We start from the raw sequence: 23,792 nt of genomic DNA, 5'->3' as shown, positions 1-23,792 counted from the left end.
ATGATGGAGCGGGGTGAACAGCAACACCCGTATCTCATCACAGGAGGAAAATGAGGAGCAGGAATCCCCATCCAACCCTCCAGAGAGCGTGGGCTGCACTCCAGTTGCTGGCTGAATGCCTCCTCGGCCAGGAGCTTGGCCTCCCATCCACATAGCAGTGGGTTTTGAGGAGGTGCTGGCTGTGGGCGGTTGGGAAACGGGTCATTAGCTGAGCTCCTTGGCTCTTCTCCCGCTCTGCGAGGAAGGTGTAGCAGCACAGAGGCCTTGAAATTGGCCTCTCTGCTGCTCCATGTGCAATGAGTAAATAGCACAGTTGAGATAAATGAGAAGTGAGATAAATGAGAATAGTAAATGAAAATCGAGTTCTCGGTGTTTTTGTAAGGGATATTTCTGTTCCTGTGTTGTTGCTACCAAGCATGGGGAAATGCACTTAGAAGCTGGTAAATCATACATAAGGATATGAGATGCTTTCAATGCAAATGTCCCATTTAGATAGGAAACAGGCTGCAGCGTTCTTATGCTCTGTGGCCGGTTAGTGGGATTTAGAAGTGGCTCATGTTTTCTTAGCATCATGAGCAAAACTGAATGTTTGCCTTTCCACCTTCTTTTCCCACCACCCAAAAGTGAACAGCCAGGACTGGAGTGCCTCTGCTATGGGCAGAGGTGGACTCGGTATGCAGGTGCCCAGGAAGGCAGTTGTTAAGAGCTGGGATTCCGGCTGGGAAGTGTGGCAGTGACTGCCTGTGCTGGTGCAGGTCAGCACTTTTTCCTCCGTGCTCCCTGCCTTCCCCTCTGGTTGAACTTTCCAGGGCTTTGGCCAAGGTAAAGCAGGCAGTGAAATATATTTTGCTGCCCCCTTGCAAACTGCTGTCCTGGGCACCTTGGTGCTTTGCCTGTAGCTCGATCAGGTATTGCGGCAAAGCTGCAGGCTCAGGAGTCACAGTCCGTGTCCCGATCCAGGGGGTCTGAACACAGGCTTTGGTCTTTGGCTGGGACCAACCAACGAGCCCTGGAGGAGTCTGCCGTTAACAGAACAAACCCAATGGAAAGCTGCGATCAACTGATTTCTTGAGACCTCGGAAGAAGATGTTACCTCTTTAGCTAGCTTCACTCCATGCTCGTAAGTGAGTGGTTTCTCCTTCATGTAAAGTAGCCGAGCCAAAGTTTTGGGATCATCACGAAGATCAATCTAGTGGAAAATACACAGACCCCGTGCTCAGTACCGCCTTAATCTAATGCTTGAAACAGATATTCATAGCTTTGCAAACCCGCAGGCTCCTTGCATAAGGACATGTCTGCCCTCCTGAGCTCAGATGATACCTCAGAAATGAAGGGCACATGTGTCCTCCTTTTTTGTATTTTGTCGTTAACATGAGTTAGTTCTACTTGATTGGTTATTGGCCTTTCTAGAGGCTACAGCTCAGATAGCCATGGCACAGACGCAGCATCGTCCTTCTTTTCAGTGACTTGTGCGATGCCATCTTGCAAAGTGCCTGTAAAAGCCCGAGCCATATTGGCAAAGGAGGCTGCTGGGATCCTGCACTGCATCAAACGTAAAATACTGTGACAGATCAGAGAGATGCAGCTCAGGGTCTGACTGTCTTGAAACAAAATCTTTTATTTCCATGGAAAATATCAAAGTGAAACATTCTGGCATTTCGAAGCCATCCACTTTCAGAGTGTGTGTTCCAAAGAATAATACTAATATTTTCAAATGGGTGTTTTAGACATTCCAGCATGGAAAAGAAGGATTTGATCTGTTTCCCTAACTTGGCTTAGGTTGCTGTCCGTTGAGGCTGTGTTCGGACATTTTACAGAGTGCAGTGTCCATAGTTCTCAGAGTTTCTGGCCACTCTCTGTCTTGGAAACAAACCCTTGTTTAAGGTATTCTTGATTGACTGATTCATAGATTTTATGGCCAAAATAAAATGTTTTGATCGTTTAGTCTAATATAGCACAGCAGGATGGTGACTCAGTAACTGCGGTGTTGATGTAAAGAATGAGAGAGGCTGTTTCTTTCCTATGTCTCTAAGTAAGTCATTTGAGTGGTTAATCATTCCTGTTCTTAAAACTTGGTTTGAAGGTTAGCTTCTGCTTCTAGCCACAGACTTTGAGATATATATATATATATTTCTTTTTCCCCCACTAAAGGCCTGTCAGAAATCTTTTCTCCCCGTGCGTATTTGTGCCTTGATACCATATTAATGTACACTTGAGTACAGAAATGGGATGAGTTTTGTCAGTGATGACTTGCATGGTGGTTTCCATTCACAGTCCCTGAGTTTTCCTCTAATTGTCAAGCCTGACTGAATTTCGCATAAGAAGTAAAATAGCTGCTCCCCAGGACTGATACCTGTGTTCCTATGAGGACGTAAGGCACATTCGGCATGCAGACTTTCAGCTCGGGAACCCACTCCTCCTGGACGTTGTGGTAGGAGGCAGGGTTCACCACCGAGAAGCAGATCAGGAACACGTCTGTGTTGGGGTAAGACAAGGGTCTCAGCTGGTTGTAGTCCTCCTGCCAGAGAGAGAAGGCAAGCCCGTTACCGTATGGAGGATAACTGCAGGTTGGGCATCATGGTAGCTCTTCATGGAGAGAGCTAAAGGGCACCTTTGATTCGTGCACGTGGTCTGGGTGTTATTTGTGGTGATGCTGGTGCAGAGGGTAATGATAAACAGCGGCCATCACTGATGATATAGTAAAAATGGCATTTGTGTAAAAGTCGATCTTGGGGTTGTGTGTGCATGCCTTGGCCGTCAAGCAATAAGATAGTGTCCTAGGAAATATTATTTGACTCTCACTGCTAGCAGATATTGCAGATGGCGTGCACCTCTAGGGGCTTTTCTGTTTAAAAAAAAGGGAAAGAAGCACAAAGCTGGAGGGTGGGAAACCGTAATTCAGCTTGCTGTCAAGCTTGACTTTGACCCGGGTCTTTAGCTTAGAGCTTCTACACTCGAGGCAAGCCTCTAAGATCTCAGCAGTACCATCAGTGTTGGTTACAACAGTCAGAAACGTCTACTGGTGCAATTTTGCTTTACTGATAAAGAAATAGTGAATAACTCACTGTGGGGGGGTGGGGGTGGGGGGGAAGAGATAGGCTGTTGCCCAGATTTGAGAACACTTGTCTGAGATAAGAAAAAACCATGTCAGGGGGCAGGAGAAATGAAAGCTGCTGTCTGCCCCAAAGGAAAAACTGGCGCAGGACTATATGATGGTGTGTCCGGAGTGGATGGTAGGTTCAGCCTACTTAGTTTTTGTTCATTGAAGTATGAAATTTTAAGGTGACCCAAATTACTTCTGAACACACAGTAGTTTCCAGAAAATAATAACAAATTATGTCAAAACATTCCACTCCAACCTTTTCTAAACAAAAAAGCTTGGTTTTTGTTATTCCCAAAGGAAGTTTGAGACCAAATTTAGCTCTGTCTCATTAAAAAAAAGGTTTAAGAAATATCTGAAAACACAAACAAAATGTTTTGTTTTGTCTAACTGAATGTCTGTTGTCCCAAATTCACTTCCACGGGAAGAATATAGTCCCAGTTACCTCCCCCAGCCGTGGAACCACAGCAGTTTGCAACACTTATTACAAATTTCCCAATTAGCTCTGCATAGTTCATTTGACGATACTTTTCTGTCTCAATTAGTTAGAAGTCATTCTCTCTTTGACCCAGCTCTAGGGATAAGGGGAAGTTTTCATCTGGGGCAGTTTTGTTTGGGAAAGCTTCCTCTGGGACCTCAGTCCTTCAGTGAGGATTTTCCCTCGACACGTGTACCAATATAGCTCAGTGCATTGGGGAAATCCAGCAATGGAGGCAATCTGTTTCCTTTTTAAAATGTTGACGGACCTGTGTCTTTCCAGTGGCAGAGAAAGCACTGATTTGAAGAAGGATTTATATGATAAGAGGAGGTGTTTGGGCATATCAGCTCAAGAAAGAGTGCTAATCCATGCATGGGGAGCAGCAGGAAAGAAAATTTAGAGGTGATTATGGGAACATGAGCGATGCAGGCAATGAAGAAGGAAAGCAGGCAGTGGGGGAGATGATGAATGTGAAGCTTTGGAGATGACATCTAGCTCCTGGCTGGTGAGTTAGGGGAGACAAAGCGCATGCCAAGACGATGGGATCGAGGGAACGATTACGTTATATTGACAGTGGAGCTTTATGTGGATGCTGTGAGTGCGGGAGGCCTGGCCTTAGCTTGCCTGATTGTGGGATGTTGTTTTAACCCCGAACATCAAAGCTGATGACTTCTTTGAGATTAAGTATGTTTATGCCACAGTCAGCGTGGGCTGCTACTAGGTGCTTGGCATTTTCTGTCTGTTTTTGGCTTAATCACTGCAAATCAGCCTCCTGAAACAGCCACGCGGTGGCAGCAGACCCTCGAGGAATTGTTCGTTGGGATTTTTAGAAAGAAATTGGCTAAATATATCCAGTTTCAATATTCCAGACATGCCCATTTACAGGGGTTGTTAAAATTACAAACACAAAGCCATGAGCACCGCTCTGCCTGGCAGTGACAGCTACTTGCAAAAGTGCTCATTTAATTTGATTTTGCCCATTAGTTCAGCGGGCATCATCCTAGCAAATCCTTTCCGGGGAGGAGTGTTTCTGGTTGGTGTTAGCTGCACAGAGCGTTATATAAGCAATGAGGAGGGATACCTGCACATCGCATAGGGGAGCTCGAGTGTCCTGTCGGGGCGCCCTGCCGCGCACACTGGCGTGGTACCACTGCCAAGCGTAAAGGTCGTGCCTAAGAGCAGATCTGGGGCTCCCGCACCACCCCTGTCTCCGTGGGCTGGCAGGAGTTTCCAACGACATCAGGTGAGGAGCCCATCCCTGTTAGTATCTGCTCCCCTCTGCTCCGGCAGAAGACTAAGCAACGTTGTGGCAGACCATGAGGAGATGTGGCACATGGGGATCATTTCTCATTCAGGGACAGTTGTCCAAGTCGAGCAAATAAATAGCGAAAAAAGGGACTGGACATTTGCATGGGTATCAGGAGCATCCAGAGGTGCTAATGACACATTTTGGAAGGGATGCGAGTCCTCACGTGCCTGGGCTTTAGCTGATCGTTAATTGGCATGTTGAACTAAATGCTGTCGGGGGAGCTGACTGCAGAAGTCAGAACTCTTCGGTGGGCGCTGCTTAACCGCCAGAGCCTGTGGTGCCTGCGGGACGGGGGTGCCCCTCCTGTGCAGGGACTCAGGTGCCTCTTGTCCTTGCCTTCCACAGGGTAAGGGCTTATAATACATAAATACTTAAAAAGTATCTTACAACCCTTCTCCTTCTCCCAGCTGGAGTGACAGTCTGAAATCTGAGCTTGCAGAGTGATTAAAGGTCTTCCATTGAGCTCAGCCCCTGCCTTTTTTGGTGACTTTGAGGAATTTGTTTCCCTGGCTTTGCTCCCACTTCGCTGCCTGTCCTTTGGGGAACACGAGGCTTCCCAGTGGCACCCTCTGGTCGTTGGTCTGGAGGGGAGTCATGCTCCTCCGACTAGCCGTGGTGGAGACACCTCAGCTGGGGACCTCCCAGCGTCACTCCCTCGTGCTCTCCCGCTGCTGGCAGCCCGGCAGCGCTCGGCAGAGAGTGCAGCAGGGCTTGTTTTCGTTAAGTTGCTGCTGTCGTGATCTCTCCCTTGTCCTGCTTCGCTCCCTGCCATGTCAGCCCTTTAAAGCACTCCGCACCTGAGTCCTGCTTGGGGGGAAAAAAAGATAAATTTTTTCCCCCCTCCTACGACTGCTTGTGCCAGGGATGCAGAAAACCAGATACCCCAGGTCTGGGGTCTCTGCCAGCTCTCCCTTCAGGCTGACAGAGGGTCCTGCTGCAGGAGCACATTTTCCAATTGTTCTTTCATTAGCATATGTTTTATAGCATAGTAATGTTAAGCGCTATTTTTGGCTATGACTTCACACCCATGTCTTTGGAAAGCCATGCAACGCGAGGAGGAGGAGGGAGGAAACAACCCAGATGATCTGTCATTATAGCTTGAGCATGTGGGAAGAATCATCCTTGCAGACTGCATGGAGATACAATCTAGTCATCAAGGGGTGATTCATGCACTGAGTTTTGTCTAGATGGCCATGTCCTCTGGACCGAGGTCTGAAACGAAAACACTCCTGACGAGTTAGGAACATCACTCAGAGCCAGGTGGTGCCTCGGCTAATTTGAGGCAGGAGATGGCAAAATCATTGTCAAGGAACAGAGGGAGGGATGAAGTTTGTCAGAGAAACAGATTTATGTTTCTTTTGGCTTAGGAGGGTGCGTTGCTGAGGGAATGGGTGATAGGTGGAACCAGCAGCCATACGAAACAAGTTAAAATATTAAGGCCCTGAGTAAAATCTGACAGAGAACTGAATATAACTCTAGTTTCATTTGCAAAGGCTGCACTACTGCTGAATCGGGGCAGATGCAAGCACGCTTTGAGCTCTGTGCGTGACCTGTTGTCTCCATACGCAGAATAGATAACTGAACACACAACTTCTTGAATTACCTGTACAGGACAAGGACTTGGGTCATATTTTGGGGACGGCTTTTAGATCACCTGCTTCGGACACGCAAATAGAAAGGATGGATGGACTGTGGCTGATACAAAACTAGCTATGAAGTAAGCACTGCTGCCTACAGATATGCGATAGGAATAAAAGCAAAACCCAAAGCATTAAGGCCCCAGTCTTGCCGAGGGCAGGTTTTTCTTTAAGTGGTGGTCTGTCCTGATGCAATTTTTGACCTCTCTGCACCCTGCTGCAAACTATATCCTGTAACAAACAGCCTTCTGCTGACACTAGAGTCTCCTCCTGCATTGTTCATGCACGCTATAGCAGGCTGTCGTAGACTAAAAAGTGCTCCTGAGAGCAAAGCTGGCACCCAGAGCCGCTCCGTCCCGGGAGGGTGAAGCAGGGTCCCAGAACCGCTTTCCTCTCCTGCTCCGAACCCCGTCAGCTGGGAAGGACCTCAGACCCCCTTGGCAGCCCACAGACCAGGTCTCTTCTGCAAACTGCTAGTCGTACCATGCTGTATCAGCCCGTGGACTGTGGAAATGGTAAAAGCCTTATAAATTGTGCTATATAAGTAAGAGTGGGGGGTAGACACTCCTGCAATCATCATTCTTGTCCTGGCAGGGGGGATGCTGAGATGGATGGCAATCTGCTGTGGTTACCACTTAAAAAGTCAATAGTTGTTGACCGATAGCCTGGCGCTATATTATATTAATTTTCTGGCCTTGGAAACAGGAATTCTTCTCTGTACCTCCAATGCCACCATGTGGTAACTGTAAGAAAACAGTGGCTTTTTATAAAACATCGTACCTGCATTAGGAGTTGGATGTACAGATAGAGAACAGGCTAACCAGGCTTTATTTTTTGATTAAGCAAAATATAATCTCAGTGGGGTATGTGTGTACTTTACTGCTGAACTAGAATGAAGTCTCTATCTAAAAAATAAAAAGCAGAAGGTGGGAGGTCAGTGGTTCAAGCATTACAACTCACAAATGATTGTTAGCATTTGTAAAAACAGCAATAACAAACCCAGTATATGCTACTAACAAACAAAACTGGGGGAAAGGAAACTTATAAATGTTTTGCAGTAATTTACCTGCCCTGCAGTGTCATAAAGTCCCAGCAAGTGCTGTTGTCCTCCCACCGTCACAGTTACTGCAAGAGAGAAGCAGAGAGATGCTGTTAATGAGAGGCAAGCACAAACCAGCGGATTCATTTTTATACTTCTCAGTCTTCAAATGCCGATGCGCCCTTGTGCTAGACAGACTGGCGTGTGTCTTACAGCGCGCATCCTAAACCAAGCTGATAGATTCAAATGAAAGCAACCTAAAGTCACAACAAAAGCAAATGCTTTATGCCAAGCTCTTATTTCTTAACAGACAGCCAAGTCAGATGAACTGCACAAATTGCTGCTACTCAGATATCCAGAGACCAAAGGACTTTTGCGTATGTCTATGCAGCCACCAGCTGACACCCACTAGGTGCTAGAAATCCCAAGCAAACAGCCCCTGCCTCCCTGCTATGCATGCTCGGGTATGTGTAGTCTTGATTCGCTCAGAGGGCTTTTTATTATTTTATTTGTTCTGGGTGGTGAAGCATTAGGAAGTGGGTAGTGTTTGATGGGTCTCAGTGGAGCTGCGTTGCCCCCCAGGCAATCTGTCCTTTCAGAGTGTGGTGTCCTGTAATTGCAGGTAAAACGGTAGCGCTGGAAGTACGGTTCTGTGCAGCGGGTGCTTAGAGGTATGGGGAGGAAGAGGAGCATGCCAGCCTGTGCTGGGATGCTGACCAGGTTCTGCTGCAGATGAAAGAAGGGCATGGCTTGATTTATCGATCATTCTCAGGACAATTACTGCTTTAGTACAAGCCACTTTGAGCTTCATTTTGAGCCCATTGACCTGGAAGAAAATGTTCTGTTGCCTTTGAATAAACCCCTTTATTAGCTGATCTCTGTAATCAGTGTAATCTTATCTTATCAAGGATATGATCTGTGTTAATGGCATTTCGTTGACCCGTTAATCTGCTTAAATCATTCCTACTCAACTGGAAAGAAGAGGAGGGACTCCAATTCCACTCATCGCTCCATGGGAAGATTTTAAACATTCATTGGGAAACTTGCTCAGAATAATGATATCCTCAGACTATGATTTGTTTTAAAGCGCTCAGGCAAACGGTTTGCATGAACACAGGGCTGTGGCTGGGAGGAGGCTGAGACTGGCATCTATTGACAGATCACAACCTACAATTAATGAGGGCTGGGAAAGATTAACATTACTTTTGGCAAATAGGAGGCTTGAAAACATCACATAGGTTCTTGCTGGTGTTTTTTTAAGCTGTAAGACTTTTGTAGAAGAAAAACACCTACGAGGCTGTAGAAACTAATAGTTGCTATGCTGGGGAACCAAGTCCTGTTTGAAATCTCTTATACTTAAAGTCTCTCTCAGTGTGGTTGGACAGATTGATTATTCAGCAGCTTTATGAGCTTGCGAAGCTGTCTGGCAATTTTGCTAGTGTGTAACCAGAACAGGACTGACATGCTGAAAGGCTCAGTGAGGAGCAGACTTGCTGATTAGAACAAGACAGACCACGTTCACATGGCTGTCAGGGCTGCCTTGGCTTCGGGGCAAGTGAGGTGCAGGGGAAAGAGGCGATGGGAAAGGTGACTGAGAGCCCTCTTCCCATTCCTGGACTCAGGAGGTAACTCCTATGCAGTGTGGCTCCCACAAGAGCTTGAAAGGGGTAGCTCTGGAGTGTGGAGGTAGAAGAAATGTTTGAGGCCCATGGGTGGAAGAGCCTAGGGAACGCGGTACTGGGGGGGAAATGGGTGCAAATGCAGACAGGAGACCAGACAGAGGCCTCATCTCATTCCTTGAACCAGGCCCAGACTCCTGACTCGTACTAACTTGAAGTAAGCCTCCCCAGTGTGCTGGTTTTCAACTTCGTGTGGTGTATGAAATCTGAAAAATTTCCCAGTGGAGGTATGAGCTGTGTGAAGCAAACTGACAGTAGGCTTGCCTTTCTCAGCTCCCTTCTGAGAAGTAGGCTGTGGGCCACTCATGGTACTGCCGTGGTTGCTGGAGGTACCCCTTATACCCCTGATGTCGGTGTGTGTTTTTTTTTCCAATTGCTACCTCTGGCAAGCCTTCAGTCTGCCTCTACCTACGTGAAGAGGTGCAGGAGCCAAACCCTTTCTGTTGATTTACTCTATTCGAGGACCAACTATGGGACAATGTATCCTTAAGCTGAAGGCAATTTTCCAGCTGCTCTATGTCATTCATACCATGCTCAGCTGGCTGAGGTGGAGTTTGGGAATATACCAAGTTGGCCACGGGTGAGCATCAATGAAGCTATAAGTTCTTGGTTTAAGTTGTATGGATACTGCAGACTGGTGCAGACAACCTCCAAAGCAGGACGCTTACGTGGTAGCTGTGTGGCACATGGAGTTGCTGATGATCTAACGTGCCAGATGAAATGAAGAGGCATTTGCCGTACTTCAGTACTGCCACAGCTATCCAGCTTCATCTCTCGTGCTGGCTGACCCTGAGCATAGGCAGACTGAGCTTGGTTCTGCTTGCCAAAGATCAGGTCAGGTCTTCAGTGTTTTAAAGACTTGAAGGTCACACTAAAATTTCCTCTATTCAGGCTCAGGATTCTGCCGTAAAGTTCTGCCCATCTTGTGGTGGCATCTGACTGACAGAGCTGCACTGGCAAAAAGCCCTGGTACAGACACAAATTGCTGCCTTGTTCCAGTAGTTAATAGGGCTTGGAGATAAGCCGTCTGGATAGAAGTCCAGTCTATCTCAGGCACGCTCTGCCAGCAGGTATGCCGTAACGGTTCCTAAACTATTATCCGTGCTCTGTGGTCCATGAAGTCGAGGTAAATATTTCACAGCAGGTCTGTGGAACCACACTGAACTGTTATATTGATAGTTTGTACAGCTCAGTTTGGCTCATGGTGATCTGCGGCAAATGCCAAGGCAGGATGAAAAGGCCAGTTTTCTAGCATTACTCTCTGTGTACTTATGGGCTAAGAAATGCAAAAGGGGGTTTTGAAAAATACACTCCGAATCTACCCAGCTTGCCCATCACAATAGCACAGCACCCTGTCTCCTACTGGTTCTGCAATTAATTTCTGTGCAGCACCAACCATTTTTCTTTCTTTGTTCTCTTTTTTTGCCCATCAAGCTTTGAATTTTATTTCTTTTTGTTGACTGTGCTAACATATCTCATCATCTGACAGTACCCTGGCTGCACATATCACTTCTCTACAGCTTACAACTATCACCCCCAGAAAACTATTTTGTTGGCGTAACTTTGGCTACAGGCAAACTGCTGTATTTGGACCCCTGGCTCTGAATATAGAGGGGACCAAATGGCCCGCACTGGCAGTTCATGTAACTGCTGGTGCTTGTAATAACAATGTCTAGATTAGCGTATTAGTGCTGAAGTTTCCACATTTTCGTGCAAGCAAACCAGATGTCAAAATAAATGGCTCTTGCCTGTGAAAACGTCATAGCGTATTTATACTAGGAAGTTTATCAGTCTGCCTCTGCCAGGCAAAAAACTATTCAGTCTGTCCACTTGGTAGGTCGTATTTATGACCTGAGATTGTTCTGCTAGATTTGCAGGTTTTACTTTTGGCTTTATCTCCGTTTACTTTGCTCACCCTGTTACTATCTTCTCTTCTCTCAATGGCCACCTCTACTGAAAGTCAGTGTGGATTTCCTTTGCCGTCACTGGGGGTGACACAGGCACATTTACAGGCTGGTGAACCCTAGCTTTAGGAGCAGTCTTGGAGTAATAACTTATAAATGAACTGTCCTTGCTGTTTACTGGCTGTTATTAGTGCAAAGCAACGTGGAAGTGGCTGGTGTGATACCAAACTAGGATGTAATAGCTCAGATTCACTTATCTTCAGTACAGAAAAGGTGGAGTCACACATCTCAGGAATTTTTTCCATGCTTGTGCAGAAGTGCTTGCAGAACCAAAGGACTGTGAAACCACCAGCCAGCGTATACATGGGAGCATAGACAATATCTAATGTGATGCCACATGAGGGAAGTGATCCATTTGTTCTCACAGCCAACAAATTAAGGTCCAGCTGCTTCAGAGAAAGATGCCAGAAGCCCAACAGCAAGCGCTGATGGCAGCACCTGCCGGTAAGGAAAGGTTTTCTCATTTTTGGAGCCAAATTAGTCTGCGTCAGCCCTCAGCTTTCACAAGGGCCATCTCGTGCCCTTGTCATCAAGCTCTGATTATTAAGTTTGTGCATTTGTTTTTTCACTATGATTATGTCTACCGGATGCATGCTACTTAACGTGGACTTTCGGGCATTAGTGAGGGAAAAACTGCAGTAGGGGTTGACCTACTGGTAGTAGAAATCCCCAAGTCTGTTCTTCCAGCTGTGAAGGAAGGTGAAGTCAGCGAGACGAACACAAAAACAGCTTTTGACCAGCTGTAGTGGAGTTTAGATGGGGAATATGGTTTCTTGCTGCTTTGAGGGATGGGTGGACACTTGATGAAATGTAACGGTTCTGGATGCAAAACTCTTCACGCGTGTGCCTTACAGCGTTCCTGTCACTTCCAAAGGTGCTTGATTATACAGGCCATGCTCAGGAGGGAACAAGACTACTTTAAATGCTCAACTTCAGCTTGGGCCCAGTTTCACAATGCCACTCCAAAGCAAGCTTTTTTTGCTCCTGCGTATGTTTGTGAGGTGAATCCCTACCTGAAATTATAACTGAATCTGATCAATGTGCTAACTACTGATCAGGTACTAAGGAGGACTCTTTGCTAGTAGTGAGAAATAAACTAAGCAATATTTCATGGCTTTGAGTTAAAGTCTGTGAATAGCTGTTTTAAAATTCATATGCATTTTATGTATAGATCTTGGAGATAGACTGGACTTCTATCCAAACAGCTTATCTCAGACATGCTCTGCCAGCAGGGTATTTTATATATACACGTGTATTTTATATATAAAATACATTTATGTACGTGGGTTTTTTTTCCAGTTTCTAGTAGAACAAAACATTTAGTTTGCCAAGTGAAATGTTTAGCCTTGATTGGGGCGTTCTAATCGTGCCTAGGACATACGGAAAAGGGAAGGATTAAAATTCACGAAGAACATAGGTGTCATTGGTGAAATAATGGAAGACCGCTCCGTACACAGTCACTGGAGCCATGGTGTCACCGTGGAGGTGACCGCCTGGCTTCTGTCTCCTCTCCCCTCCTCCTCTGCGGGCTGACAAGCTGTCCCAGACAGCGATGGAACAGCTTCAGGGAGAGGAGTGACACAGACCTGCCAAAGAGACCGGAGCAATTCCCAAGGAGGTGAGAACTGAATCTCCCACTTCTCAGGTCTCTTAGTACATGAAGAAGCTGACACTCCTTCTTCCTTGTGAATATGCCCTAAATCTGCATGCGACATCAACCTGTAAAACTGAGACATTTCAGCAATGCCAGAGTTGTTCATTCCCAGCTTCCCCCCGTGTTCTTTACCAGAAATTTTGTCAAGTCATTCATTTATACAAAGAATAGTCTCCAGCTGCAATTAAGGGCTTTTTTCTGTGTGTTTTTTTGTGCTTCTCTCAGGATAGAATTGCAGGGAAAGTTAAACCCTTCAGAAAGGGAGACCAGTCAGTGATTTCCCCCAGGGGTGTTACTCCTCTGAATGAGGAAATAATCATCTTTGCCAGACGTGACTCGAGTCCAAACTGTATTCCTTAGGAGCAGGTGCATTATCTATGGATTGCAGCAAATGTCAGGGTGTTTCAGTGCCCTCAGTTCCTTCCTCCGGCGCCTTTCCGAGCGATCACTGTGAAGTTATTGATGCACTGAATGTGGTGTGTTCTCCAGCATCTGGCATCCCCAGGGGTACTGCCGATACCTTTGCTTGCTGGGTAACACTTTCCTTCCTTCTTGAGTGCTATTTTGTGAAAGCGTTTGGAGAACGAGGGAGCCTCTTCCTGTTCACAGGCTTCTGCTGCGCTCTGGGACTGGCCCCAGGCAGGACAGTGGTGCTCTTGTAGGAGCTTGTTTGAAGAAAATTGATTAAAAAAATCCTGTTTATAGGTAGTCTTCTTTTCTTAGGGCATAACCGATAAATGAGGGTCTCTGTGGCTGAAATGTGAGGAACCCCACACTCAAGCAGGGACTGAAACCCAGCCCTACATCAGAGGCATTTAGGTCTCTAATTCCCTTTAGGTCCGATAAGAGTCAGGCATTAAGTAACCACTGAGACTCCGTGTCCTTGGCTTTAGTAAACAGCAGCGCATCTCTTCAACAAGAATACAAATTAATTATGGGTAGTGCATTTTTGCAGCGCCTTCTGCCTTTTAAATTGCTTCAAGTGCATTTGTGAATGCTGTTTTGTGTCAAATTCTTGTAAAGAAATATCTTTCTTTGGCTGTTGCAGGTGAGGAAAACAGGCATAGGGCTGCCAGGAATTAGCCTCTCTCATGCTGCTTTGGTTTTGATTGGGTCAGTGTCTGGGGAATCGCGTTTTAGCTGCCACGGACCTGTCTTGCAGAGACGTTACGCAGCTGCAGCTGAAGCTGGGAACACTCAAGAAGTCTATAAATTAAAGCCGTAAGGAGCCTACAATCTGGCACCCACCAGAGGAAGCTAGTCAAAAAAAGAGTAAGAAAGACCTTAATGGCCTGTCTACGTCATCCAGGCTAGGTATGACAACCAGCTCAGCTGAGCTCCAGAGGCTGCTAGTTGCTTTGACTACAAGACTATCCTCCCTGCCTGCTTCTGTAGCTTTCCTCCCCTAGAAATATTCCCTTTGCTTTGAGGGAGGGCAGGACTAAAACATGGGGTGGCCACAAACCAGGGCAGAGGAGAAGCGGTGTTGTTAGACCCCTGCCCTCCTAGGGCTGCTCTGCCCCTGTAGTCTGCGATTGCCCGTGACTCAGGCACAGATCACTCTTTACTTCCACATGTTCCCCGATTCCCTCCGTCAGGACAAACAGGGTTTGATTACGGAAAAATTGACTTTCTACCTCAGTCTTGTTCGGCAGCTTAACTATATTCTTTCTGAAAAGAAAATCAAAAGCTTGCTGTTTTGCCCTGTAATTGGCTACACACAGCACTTTGCATGCAAATTGTACTAAATGCCTTCTTTAATTACTCCTGTAATCTCCACCCACCAACTCGTTCAGCCCTTTGATATTTGGCGTTTTTCTAGAGGAGGTCTAGGAGAGCTCTGAGCGAACCTTATCGTTTTCTGTCACCTCATCAGTGGATGAGATCTATGTTCTGCTGAACAAATACTTTTGCCCATCTGATATTTACAATATCTGAAAAACATTTACAGTCTGCTTCCTGAGGTGGGAGCAGAGAGAGGCCTCCGGGGCCAGGATTCAGCTGATTTCACTCAGTGTAGCTCTTGGTCTAAGGAGGTAGCGAGGAATTGGCTGCTTTGTCTTTAGGCCACAGACATTTAGTGATTTTTAAAGCCAGATAGCATTCACAGCATCATTTATTCTGCTCTAAATAGCTTATCTAGTGTCTTCCTACAAGGCGTATTTTCTTGTTCTTGTATCGTTCTTGTAGCTGTTTTCCAAATTCTTTTTAAAGCAGTCACTAGGACTAGACAGTATAGTCTAGCAATGGTTTCATTAATGATCTAGCCAGAGGTAACACAGCTTTCCTATTTCTACCTGTTATTCCTCAACTACTGTTCTAAAGCTCGCGTTGGTTCTGATTATTCTTGTTATTTAATGAGTCTTGCAGTACTCTGCTTTTCTTAAGACCAAAATCAAGTCATTTTTATGAGAATCTCAGCTTTTGTGTTTGTCAGCCTTTTGATTATATTCTTTTTAACTCTTGTGGTTGCAAGGATAACCTGGAAACTAACTCAGATGCCCACTGAAGACTCACAAAGAGGGAGGCAAATAGCCACCCTGCCACAGCCTTCTCATGGTCTGGGAGTCAATACTAAGAATTTAGGAAGTCTGAGACAGACTATTCAGAGACAAGCATTTTCAGCAGGATGCTTTGGATAGTTCTGAAAGTTTCTGAGAGGCACTATCCAAATTTTTTTTAAAGTTTCCCTTCCAGACTCTCTCTCCACCGCTTCCAAGGTTCACTCTTGTCCCTGGGCTCTTATTTCAGTCAGCTCCCTCACCATTAGGTAAGAGCAAAGAGATGGGCACCGGGATGAACGTGACGGGGAGCACCTGCCCTCCTCCTGAATTGTTCTTAAGAGTTTGAGAATTCCAGTGGAGTTAATGAGAAAATGTCCAACCTCAACTTGCATTACAGCCGTGTTAGGAAAGCAAGCCAACACCAAATGACAGCTCTATTGTCTCATTCTGCAACAGAAATGGATTCATCTAGATAGTGTGATCCCACAGGCAGATTTATGACTTGTGCTATGTGTTTTTTAGCATCTGAGAGGAATTAGGACATAGATTCATAACTTGCCCACAGCTCTCCACAGCTAGGTATTTGCTGTGCAGAGACAGCTAACAAAAAAGACATATCAGTCCACCAATCATTTTTATTTCAAACAGCTGATATGAAGTGCTGTAAATCTTTCAAAGTGCATTGAGAAAACAGGCTTCAGTGTTGGCCAACTTACATGACAAAGAACACACAAGCAGTGGAGATGGATTAGGAAGATCAAGCAGAATGAATCTAGTCCAGAAATGGATGAAAGAGAATGGAAATTCCCAAAGCTTTCAGAACAAGCACAACACTAAAGCGTGAGCCAGCTTCTTCCCAGTCTGGGACGTTACTTATTTATAGACAGCATGAATGAAGTTGATTTATTGGAATCATTGACCTCATTGTTTGTAAAATCAGCACTGGAGGATTTCCCCTGCATCTCAGTGAGTTATTGATGTGCTAATCAATCCTCGAGCAAACTCAGCTTCTCTGATAGCGAAGTCTCAAGAACCTGGGCGTCTCTGTTTGCAAGGAGGTCTGTGCCCAGTTCCTCCAGTAATACAGTCCTCCGGGAGCTCTTGCAACTTGAACATTGTGCAAAGCTGTGTTCGATTGAAAAGGCTAACATGATTATAGTGCTTGGGGAATTGAGGAACAATTGACATTGTGTCTAAAAGAGTGTTTTGTTAGATTTCATTCTGCCTTGAATACTGGGCTGTGCACTGAAGCAGACTGGGAGGTGCTTCCTGAAGAGTTCAAGCTCACTGTGCACTGTCAACCATCCCCATGGAAGGCATTTCTGCTCCGGAGTTAAAAATCTGATAATAACTGTGTAGATAAATGCTCTAAATTTGCAGGCAAATTGACTCTGATGTGCTTGTTTCAATGATACTCCAATTGAGGGTCTTGTTGCTTTCTCCCGAAAGTAATAGCAGTAAATAGGAGCAAATGTCAGACAGAGGAACAAATGTAGTATTCAGTAGCATAAATAGATAGAACCTGAACATTAAAAATATTATGACTGATCCTTAAAAACAAAGTGTATTATATATCTTCTTAACCTTGTTGGAGGGGAAATGCTGTTCTTGAGATCATGTGATTGTTTGTGGCACTGAGATGAACAAAAGAACAACATTTTGGCTGGGACTGTAGTGTAAGCCTATCCAAAAAATGAAAGGCAGAATGTATATTATTATCTATATCTATATTTTTAGCTCTCATAAATATTTTTAAAGCTTCCATCACCATAGCACAGCATCTAGGAATAACTTTTTCTGGAGCTGGGATTATGGCTCAAGTCACTAACAAAGGTGGTAGAACTCTGAGATAATTAAAGAATAACTGATAATCAGAATAATCTTATTTTTAACTAGCAGTGCAGCTGACCTGACCTGGAAAAGACCAGATGTTATGGCATTTTTAGCTTTATTTTAACACAGACAAAGTCAGTCAAGACTCTTTAAATCAACTGTCTGCTGTAACCTAATTCTGTGAATTTGGAGTCTCCTAACAATGATGTTGAGAGCACAGTAAGTAGAGCAAGGAGTGTGGATTTTACTCCAAGGAGAAAATGTGGGAATAGTGGGAGCCTTTGAGTGTTTGTCTAGCTCCTCTCTACTGTTCGTGTAAGGCAAAAGTAATTCCTCTAACTACAACTGTGTGCTGGGGGAAAAGCTCTCTCTCTCTTAAGTAAGGTCAAACATCTCATTATTGAAGGAACATGAGATTTGGCAACTAGCATCAGAAAAAATGGAATATTAATAGCAAAATGAAACAAATCACACTGAAATGTTCCCAGGCAATATGCAGAGTGCTTCACAAAATGAGTCCAGAGCGTGGGAGGACAAGGCTCGCTGTGTGGTCGGGGGGAATCACTGCAGCTCTCCACTACCACTACTCTGCTTGCACTGCTTGAGGAGCAGAGCCAGGGTTCACATGAGTTCCTGCTATTTCTGCATTTCTCCTCACCAGTGATGAGGTCTCCGGGTGACAACGGATGTATGTTGGAGGGGCATGTGCCCTTCTCTGTGGACAGTTTCAGCATCCTGTGTTAAGAGCAGCGAGAGGAAGAGGACCTCCAGGAGTACAAAGAAGTCCTTTTCAATCAAGATATGTAGGTTGGACGCTGATCTAGACTGTTAGTCCTTTCAGACTACTATTCAGGAGATTTCAGTGTTTATCATGTGCTCTTGGTTTGAGGAGTAATTTTTTGCCTAGAAAAGAGCATGAAAGCCCTCCAGAGAGGCAAAGCTGCGTAACAGCACTGGCTATTTGCTGCTATAGTGCCTCCGTAAACCCTATGGTGATCTGACCTGGTTTGGGTTAGATGACAGTGGGAGCAGATAATGGTGATGGAGAAGCACAAAATATCTGCTCTGTAGTGGACAGGTTGCCCTCATAAAGGACTGGATCTTCAGATGATGGTGTAGCAATTCAGTATTGACTTATGCTGGTAGAAGATCCCATGCCTTTAACTTGGCAGGTGTCCCTGGTGCTTACTGAGAAAGGCCTCAGCAAAAGCATTTTAACCCTCAGCGGCTACGAGTTTAGTGAATTGAATTCTTTGAGGATTTTGAGGATGACAGTTTGGAGAGCTTTCATTTCTGGGATTGCTGAATAGCTCCTGGCTAAGCGTGGCTAAGAGTCCTGTTGCGCCGACGTTGTCCTCTGCTGGGCACACTGGATCTATGTATCCAACCCACATTAATCAGCACTGGTAACTGTGGTGGAAAAGCCAAGCAAGGAAGGGGCACAGGATCAGCGGCTGGGTCAGGGTGGTGGAGAAATGCTTTGCTAGTGCTACAGCCCCGGTGCACTGCCAGCAGCACATCCTGCTATTGCCGGACGTTTGAGGAAACAAAGGAGTTCTCTGTTTGCCATTATATGTGACAAAAAGAATAAGTGCCAAAGTTAGGAAGAAAAATCTAGCTTTGAAGTATGCAAAAGGGGACAGGAGTGTGTGTTTTCCGTAACAGCCTGATATGAAGGGAAATATGATTAAAGTGCAGGAATATGGAACAGGAAGCAGCAGTGCAAAGAGCCCATCTTTCCTGTTCCTTACATTCAGCTACCAGTCAAGCTGGCCAAATCTATGTTGAGGTACCTGCAAGAGCTAATGCAGGATGTGGCTAGTGATGGGCTGGTGTGTGCTCGGGTGCTGCGTTTGAGCGCAGACCTCGGGGGATGTATACGTGTCAGCCAGATGCTGCCATGAGCATTTGAGCAAGACACCTGCAGTGAAAGCTGCTCATAGGCCCACCAAGCAGAAAGAGGCCCTGGGCATTGCTCCAAAGTTATAGTAAAGCAGCTTAAAATAGCATCTTCTCCTCCGGGCTGTAAATTGTCCAGGCAGGGGCACATATGGCACACCAAACTGAATCTTGGAGTCTCAGGTCCTACCCGTGCTAAGGTAGCCGACAGAGTTCAGGAGAATTAGGGTTGCCTGAACTCCAGCTCTTCCACAGCTGATTTTTAGGCAAGGGATAGATAAAAAAAACTTTTTGAGGCCCCTTCCAACACAAGCCTATCTTGCTGAAGTTTAACCCTAATGCTGGCTTTTCCAGTGGATGTTTCCTCATGAGGAATTGGATGAAAAGGCCTGCGCCTGGTCCCAAGGAAGGCCGTGATAGCATCATTGCTTTGCATTTCACAGGAACAGAAGCCTGGCCCCTGTACTTGCCCTGGTACCAAGCCTTAGCTGCTATTTACCCTGCAGCTTACAGAGATTAGCTGAACATTTTGTCCAGAAGCAGCTCTAAAAAGATGTAAGTGAGGGAGCAGAAATGTTAAACACAGAAAATAAATGGCTTGGAAATATTTAAACCTTCTGATAAGAAAACCTGAAGTTAGGAGATTTATTTTTTTCTTTAGCTACCATGAAGATTTTAAACATTGTTAATGCTTTCTCTATGTCCTGCTGAGAAGCCTTCCACTTTCCTCTCCAGTGTGGCAGCCGCTACAGTAGTTGTGAGTAGTTGTGAGGCTGGAAAAGCAAAAGATCCAGATGGATGAAATGCCTGGTCTTAACCCTGTGTGCTCGTGCGTGTGCGTGTGAAAGGCAGAGAAGGTGAGTGGGCAAATGAGCAAACCTGTGCATATGATACACTTGGCCTTTTTCCAAGTGTAAAGGGTTGCGCTCGTGTGAGGCAGAAGGTACAAGAGAGTGCGATAAAGCCTCACTGATCCAAAAAACGTTATTTCTTACTCAGCAGACCAGCACACACACTTCTGCAGGATTATTTGGTTGCCATTTCAGCCCAGATTGCATCTTGCAGGAGAGCAAGAGGCCAATGCTGGCTGCAGCCCAGCCCTGGACTTATAGGCACAAAGTGCCTGTTTGAGCCCCAGCCATCGGATTTTGGCCTTTAGACAGACAAAATCCAAATTCCTAAATAGACCTGGACGTGAATTGCAAAGAAAATGCAATTTCTGCAGAATCAAAAGTTTCCATGGGAAACTGTTGATTTGAACAGAAGAGTTGAGATGTGCCCATTGGGAGAAATGAAGTGAAATGGTGTGAAATGAGTGACCCTAATCAGAACATCAGCCTTTGGTGAAAAGACCTAAACCAGTTTCTGTAAAGCCGTTTCCCTGCCGTAACTGCAACGCGTGCTGTGAATCGTTACTCCAGCAGCTTCCTTTATTTATTACTTGCTGTATGTGTGCCCTTAGGAACATTTTCTAATTTTTAACCTTTCATCCTTGTTTACAATGAAACTTAATCCTGAAATGTGTAGCTTTTCCAAGAGACAGGGATTTGGAGTGTTGTCCTGCTCTAACCAAAGCTCTTTCAACGTCTAATTCTTAGGTTAAAATTAATGAATCTAGCTTTTCTGTTTATCACTCCATGCTTGAATGCTGTTTTTGAATCAAATCATATGTTCCAAAGTAGCCTGAATTTCCAGGAATATCTTGCACTTCCCGTTAGCTATAACTCCACTTAGACTATATTTGCTCTTGAAAAGATTTATGTGGTTTCATTCACCTTTTCTTCTACCTAGCAAATGTCAGAGTCAGCTCTGCTGAACTCAAAGGAATTGCTTTTGGTTGGGAGCAATATCAGTCACAATGTCTTCTGCTTGGAAAAAAGTGAACTGATTTTGAAGCAAGCAATGTATATTTTTATGTAAATTGCTGTTAAAATATTTTGATTTAAAAAAGCAGTGGTTGTTTTAGTTCCAGAAGAGCAGAAATTTTTAACCAGATTGCTACTTTTATAACATATCTTTGCTCCTTTCACTTAAATGAGAAATGAATAAAGTGAGCAAAATATTGAATAGCAGCATGTACTTCAATTAAAAATTGAAATATTAGCCAATATGAAATCTGGCTTGTCTACAAGTTATTCTTCCATCCAGGAAAAATATAATTTAGCTTCCATCTAACATTACTTAAGGTTGTATTTGCTTAATACAGCCGTTCTGAAAGACAGTTTTCAACATAATGCCTGGTAATTTTTTCTCTTTCGCATTGCTCTCCTGAGAGCTTAGCAGTACATTCCCCATTGTTTTCTGGAGCTTTAATCTGTATTGTGTACTGGAAAATGTTGACACACTTCTTCAGTTACATAAAAGTGACTCTAATGGGGATCATATCTAACTTGAGAGAACGGAGACTTTGATAAAAATCACAGAATGCTGCAAATAAAGGAGAAATTAATCAAGGTAGAAAATCCACAGCTACTTTCTGCAAAGTATGAGCAAATATGATGTGAATTATAATGCCTTTGATTTGAGTTACTGGTTAGCAGAGTGAATGTATTTCAAGCAACATATTTTATACAATCAAATACACGTTTCAGCCACAGAAAACCCTTGTTTTTAAGGGAGACATTGTTCCTTGTTTCTATTTTTACGATGGCAACACCTCGGATTATGACTCCATTGTATTAGGCCTGGGCAAACACACGGCCGGAGAGCGGCCTCGCTCTGCGGAGCAAACAGGCTAACGATGACGGTGGGGAGAGAAAGTTTCCTGTGTTACGGAAAGGGAAGCAAGGTGCGCCGAGGCGAAGCGGCTCGCTCAGGGCAGCCGGGGGTATAAAACCTTCATTTCGATGAGTCTTAGTCCAGGGCTGTAACCTCTTACACCCAACCTTCCTCTCAAAACTTGCCTGAAAAGAAGATTAGCGCAGCTGAACACTGCTGCTGTTGGAAGTTGGTTTCCAGCACCACCAGGGCCAAGCTCTACCGCTTCTGGCCTCGGCTACAAGGGGTGGACAGGTATTGTTTTGCTTTTGGCGGTGGTGATGTTGCTGAGTTTTCCAGCGTGCTGTAATTTTCCGTGGATTTTCAGTGAAACGGTGCCGATGCTCATACGGAAAGGCACCTCGGGGTCCCGTGCTGGCTTCCTCCGGAGCTGAACCCAGGAGATAACGCTTCTCCTGCTTCCTGCCCTGCCGGAGTAGCGGCTCTTACAGATTCCCAGAAAGCCCTTTGGAAAGTGCATGCGCAATGAATCAAGCTGTCAGATTAAGTAAAAAAAGGTATCCATTCAGGCACCTCCAAGTTCAATTTACATGAACTGTTCTACATGGAGAAAAGCCACGTAGGGGAGAAAATGCTTTTGTTGTGCGTTTTTGACAGTTTAGAAGGGTTTGGGGCATCTGTGTGCATCCTCATGAGGACAGATTTAGAAAACATTAAAAACCCTCACCTCTCTGCTTGGGGTGCTGCAAAACCTGACTGCACAGACCAGCCCGCGGGCTTTTCCAACCCAATTCCAGCAAAGGAGCGGCATTTGTTTTTAAACCGAATGCCCCTTTTTTTGCTGGAATTGGGCTGAAAAACAGCAGACTAGGCTGGCTCGTGGCTGAGCAAGCGCAGGCGTGTGAAGTGGCGTGCTCATGGCGGTGGGTGAGGACTAGCCGGCGCCCGTCCCTCCGCGTCCCCGGGGCCGAAGCGGCGCGTGCGGTGCCTGGGTGGGCTTAGCCATGGCGCGCTGCCCGGGGAGGGTCTGCGGCCGAGCACTCGTTTATCTGCGAGCGAGGGAAAGACGGGCATGGCTATACTGGAGAATGAAGTAGAACGAAAGCGGGGGCAACCCCGGACTACAGAGCTTTGGCTGTGAACTGAAGACACTGCTAAAACTAAAAGAAAAGCATAATTTTTGCTTTAATTGCTGATATTTTTAGTGCTTTGGGCAAAGCACCTTTTCTCTTTTCCTTCTGTCTCTGTTTTTCTGTTCTTGTTTCAGCCTGACCTTTGTCACGGGGAGGCTGGGTAAAGCAGGCCAGCAGATTTTCGCTCTGCAAAATACAGAAGGCGGAATAAACTCTGCTGCTTTTACCTAGTGCACTTTGGCTGACTGGGTGCCTCTTTTGCTGATCTCAGGGTTATCCAGAGCTCCTGCAATCAGAGTCAGGACAGGACAAATCCAGTGCACAAAATGCTGTCTACATTTTGGCTGTGGATTTTACTTTGCTGGGCATGCAGCAGGCTGCAAGGAATGGGCTCTGCAATCTAGGGAACAGGGAGCAGGAGGGCGAGGAAGGAGCCGCTCGGTGCCTTTACTGCAGGCTGAGTCTCACAGCCCATCTGCTCACTAATTCCCCATTGCCCCTGGGGAAACTGGAAAAGTGCTAAGTCTGAAGACAGAGTTTTCCCCAAGCACCCACACGATTAGAGAAAAATTAAGCACAGCAACACCTCTCTTCCTCGATAGCTATTTGGGTTAAAGGAGAGTTAATGCTGGACCGTGGAAATCCAGAATTTCTGTCCCTTTCCATAAGCTTGCTGATGAAGCAGATGTCTATGATTTCATTGCACAGGCAAAGCATTAGCTGTGTCTGAGCTCCAAGGTTTTCCCTAGTATCCTGCTTATTGGCCTCCCTTTCGCCTTTCAGCTCCTGGAACAGATGTTCTGTGTCTGAGAAGGCCAAATCCTCCTCTCACATTTATGCGTTTT

At 45.4% G+C, this 23,792-nt stretch overlaps 1 protein-coding gene and 1 long non-coding RNA gene across 7 annotated transcripts in view; one reads left to right on the top strand and one right to left on the bottom strand.

Annotated features, from left to right (window-relative positions):
- The window catches only part of RHOJ (ras homolog family member J), a 55,328-nt gene that overhangs the window by 2,869 nt on the left and 28,667 nt on the right, over nt 1–23,792 (bottom strand). The window contains exons 2-4 of the mRNA XM_026114053.2: nt 7,591–7,649; nt 2,354–2,518; nt 1,094–1,189 (exon numbers count right to left, since the gene is read on the bottom strand). Of these exons, the coding sequence (XP_025969838.1) occupies nt 1,094–1,189; nt 2,354–2,518; nt 7,591–7,649 (320 nt within the window). The remainder of the gene's footprint in view (nt 1–1,093; nt 1,190–2,353; nt 2,519–7,590; nt 7,650–23,792) is intronic.
- The window catches only part of LOC112991516 (uncharacterized), a 46,174-nt gene that overhangs the window by 242 nt on the left and 22,140 nt on the right, over nt 1–23,792 (top strand). The gene's annotated exons all lie outside the window — the stretch shown is intronic.

The sequence above is a fragment of the Dromaius novaehollandiae genome, chromosome 5, assembly GCF_036370855.1.
Source record: "Dromaius novaehollandiae isolate bDroNov1 chromosome 5, bDroNov1.hap1, whole genome shotgun sequence".
Taxonomy (NCBI): domain Eukaryota; kingdom Metazoa; phylum Chordata; class Aves; order Casuariiformes; family Dromaiidae; genus Dromaius; species Dromaius novaehollandiae.
The sequence above is the reverse complement of the archived record's forward strand: the minus strand, read 5'-3'. Positions and strand labels throughout refer to the sequence as shown.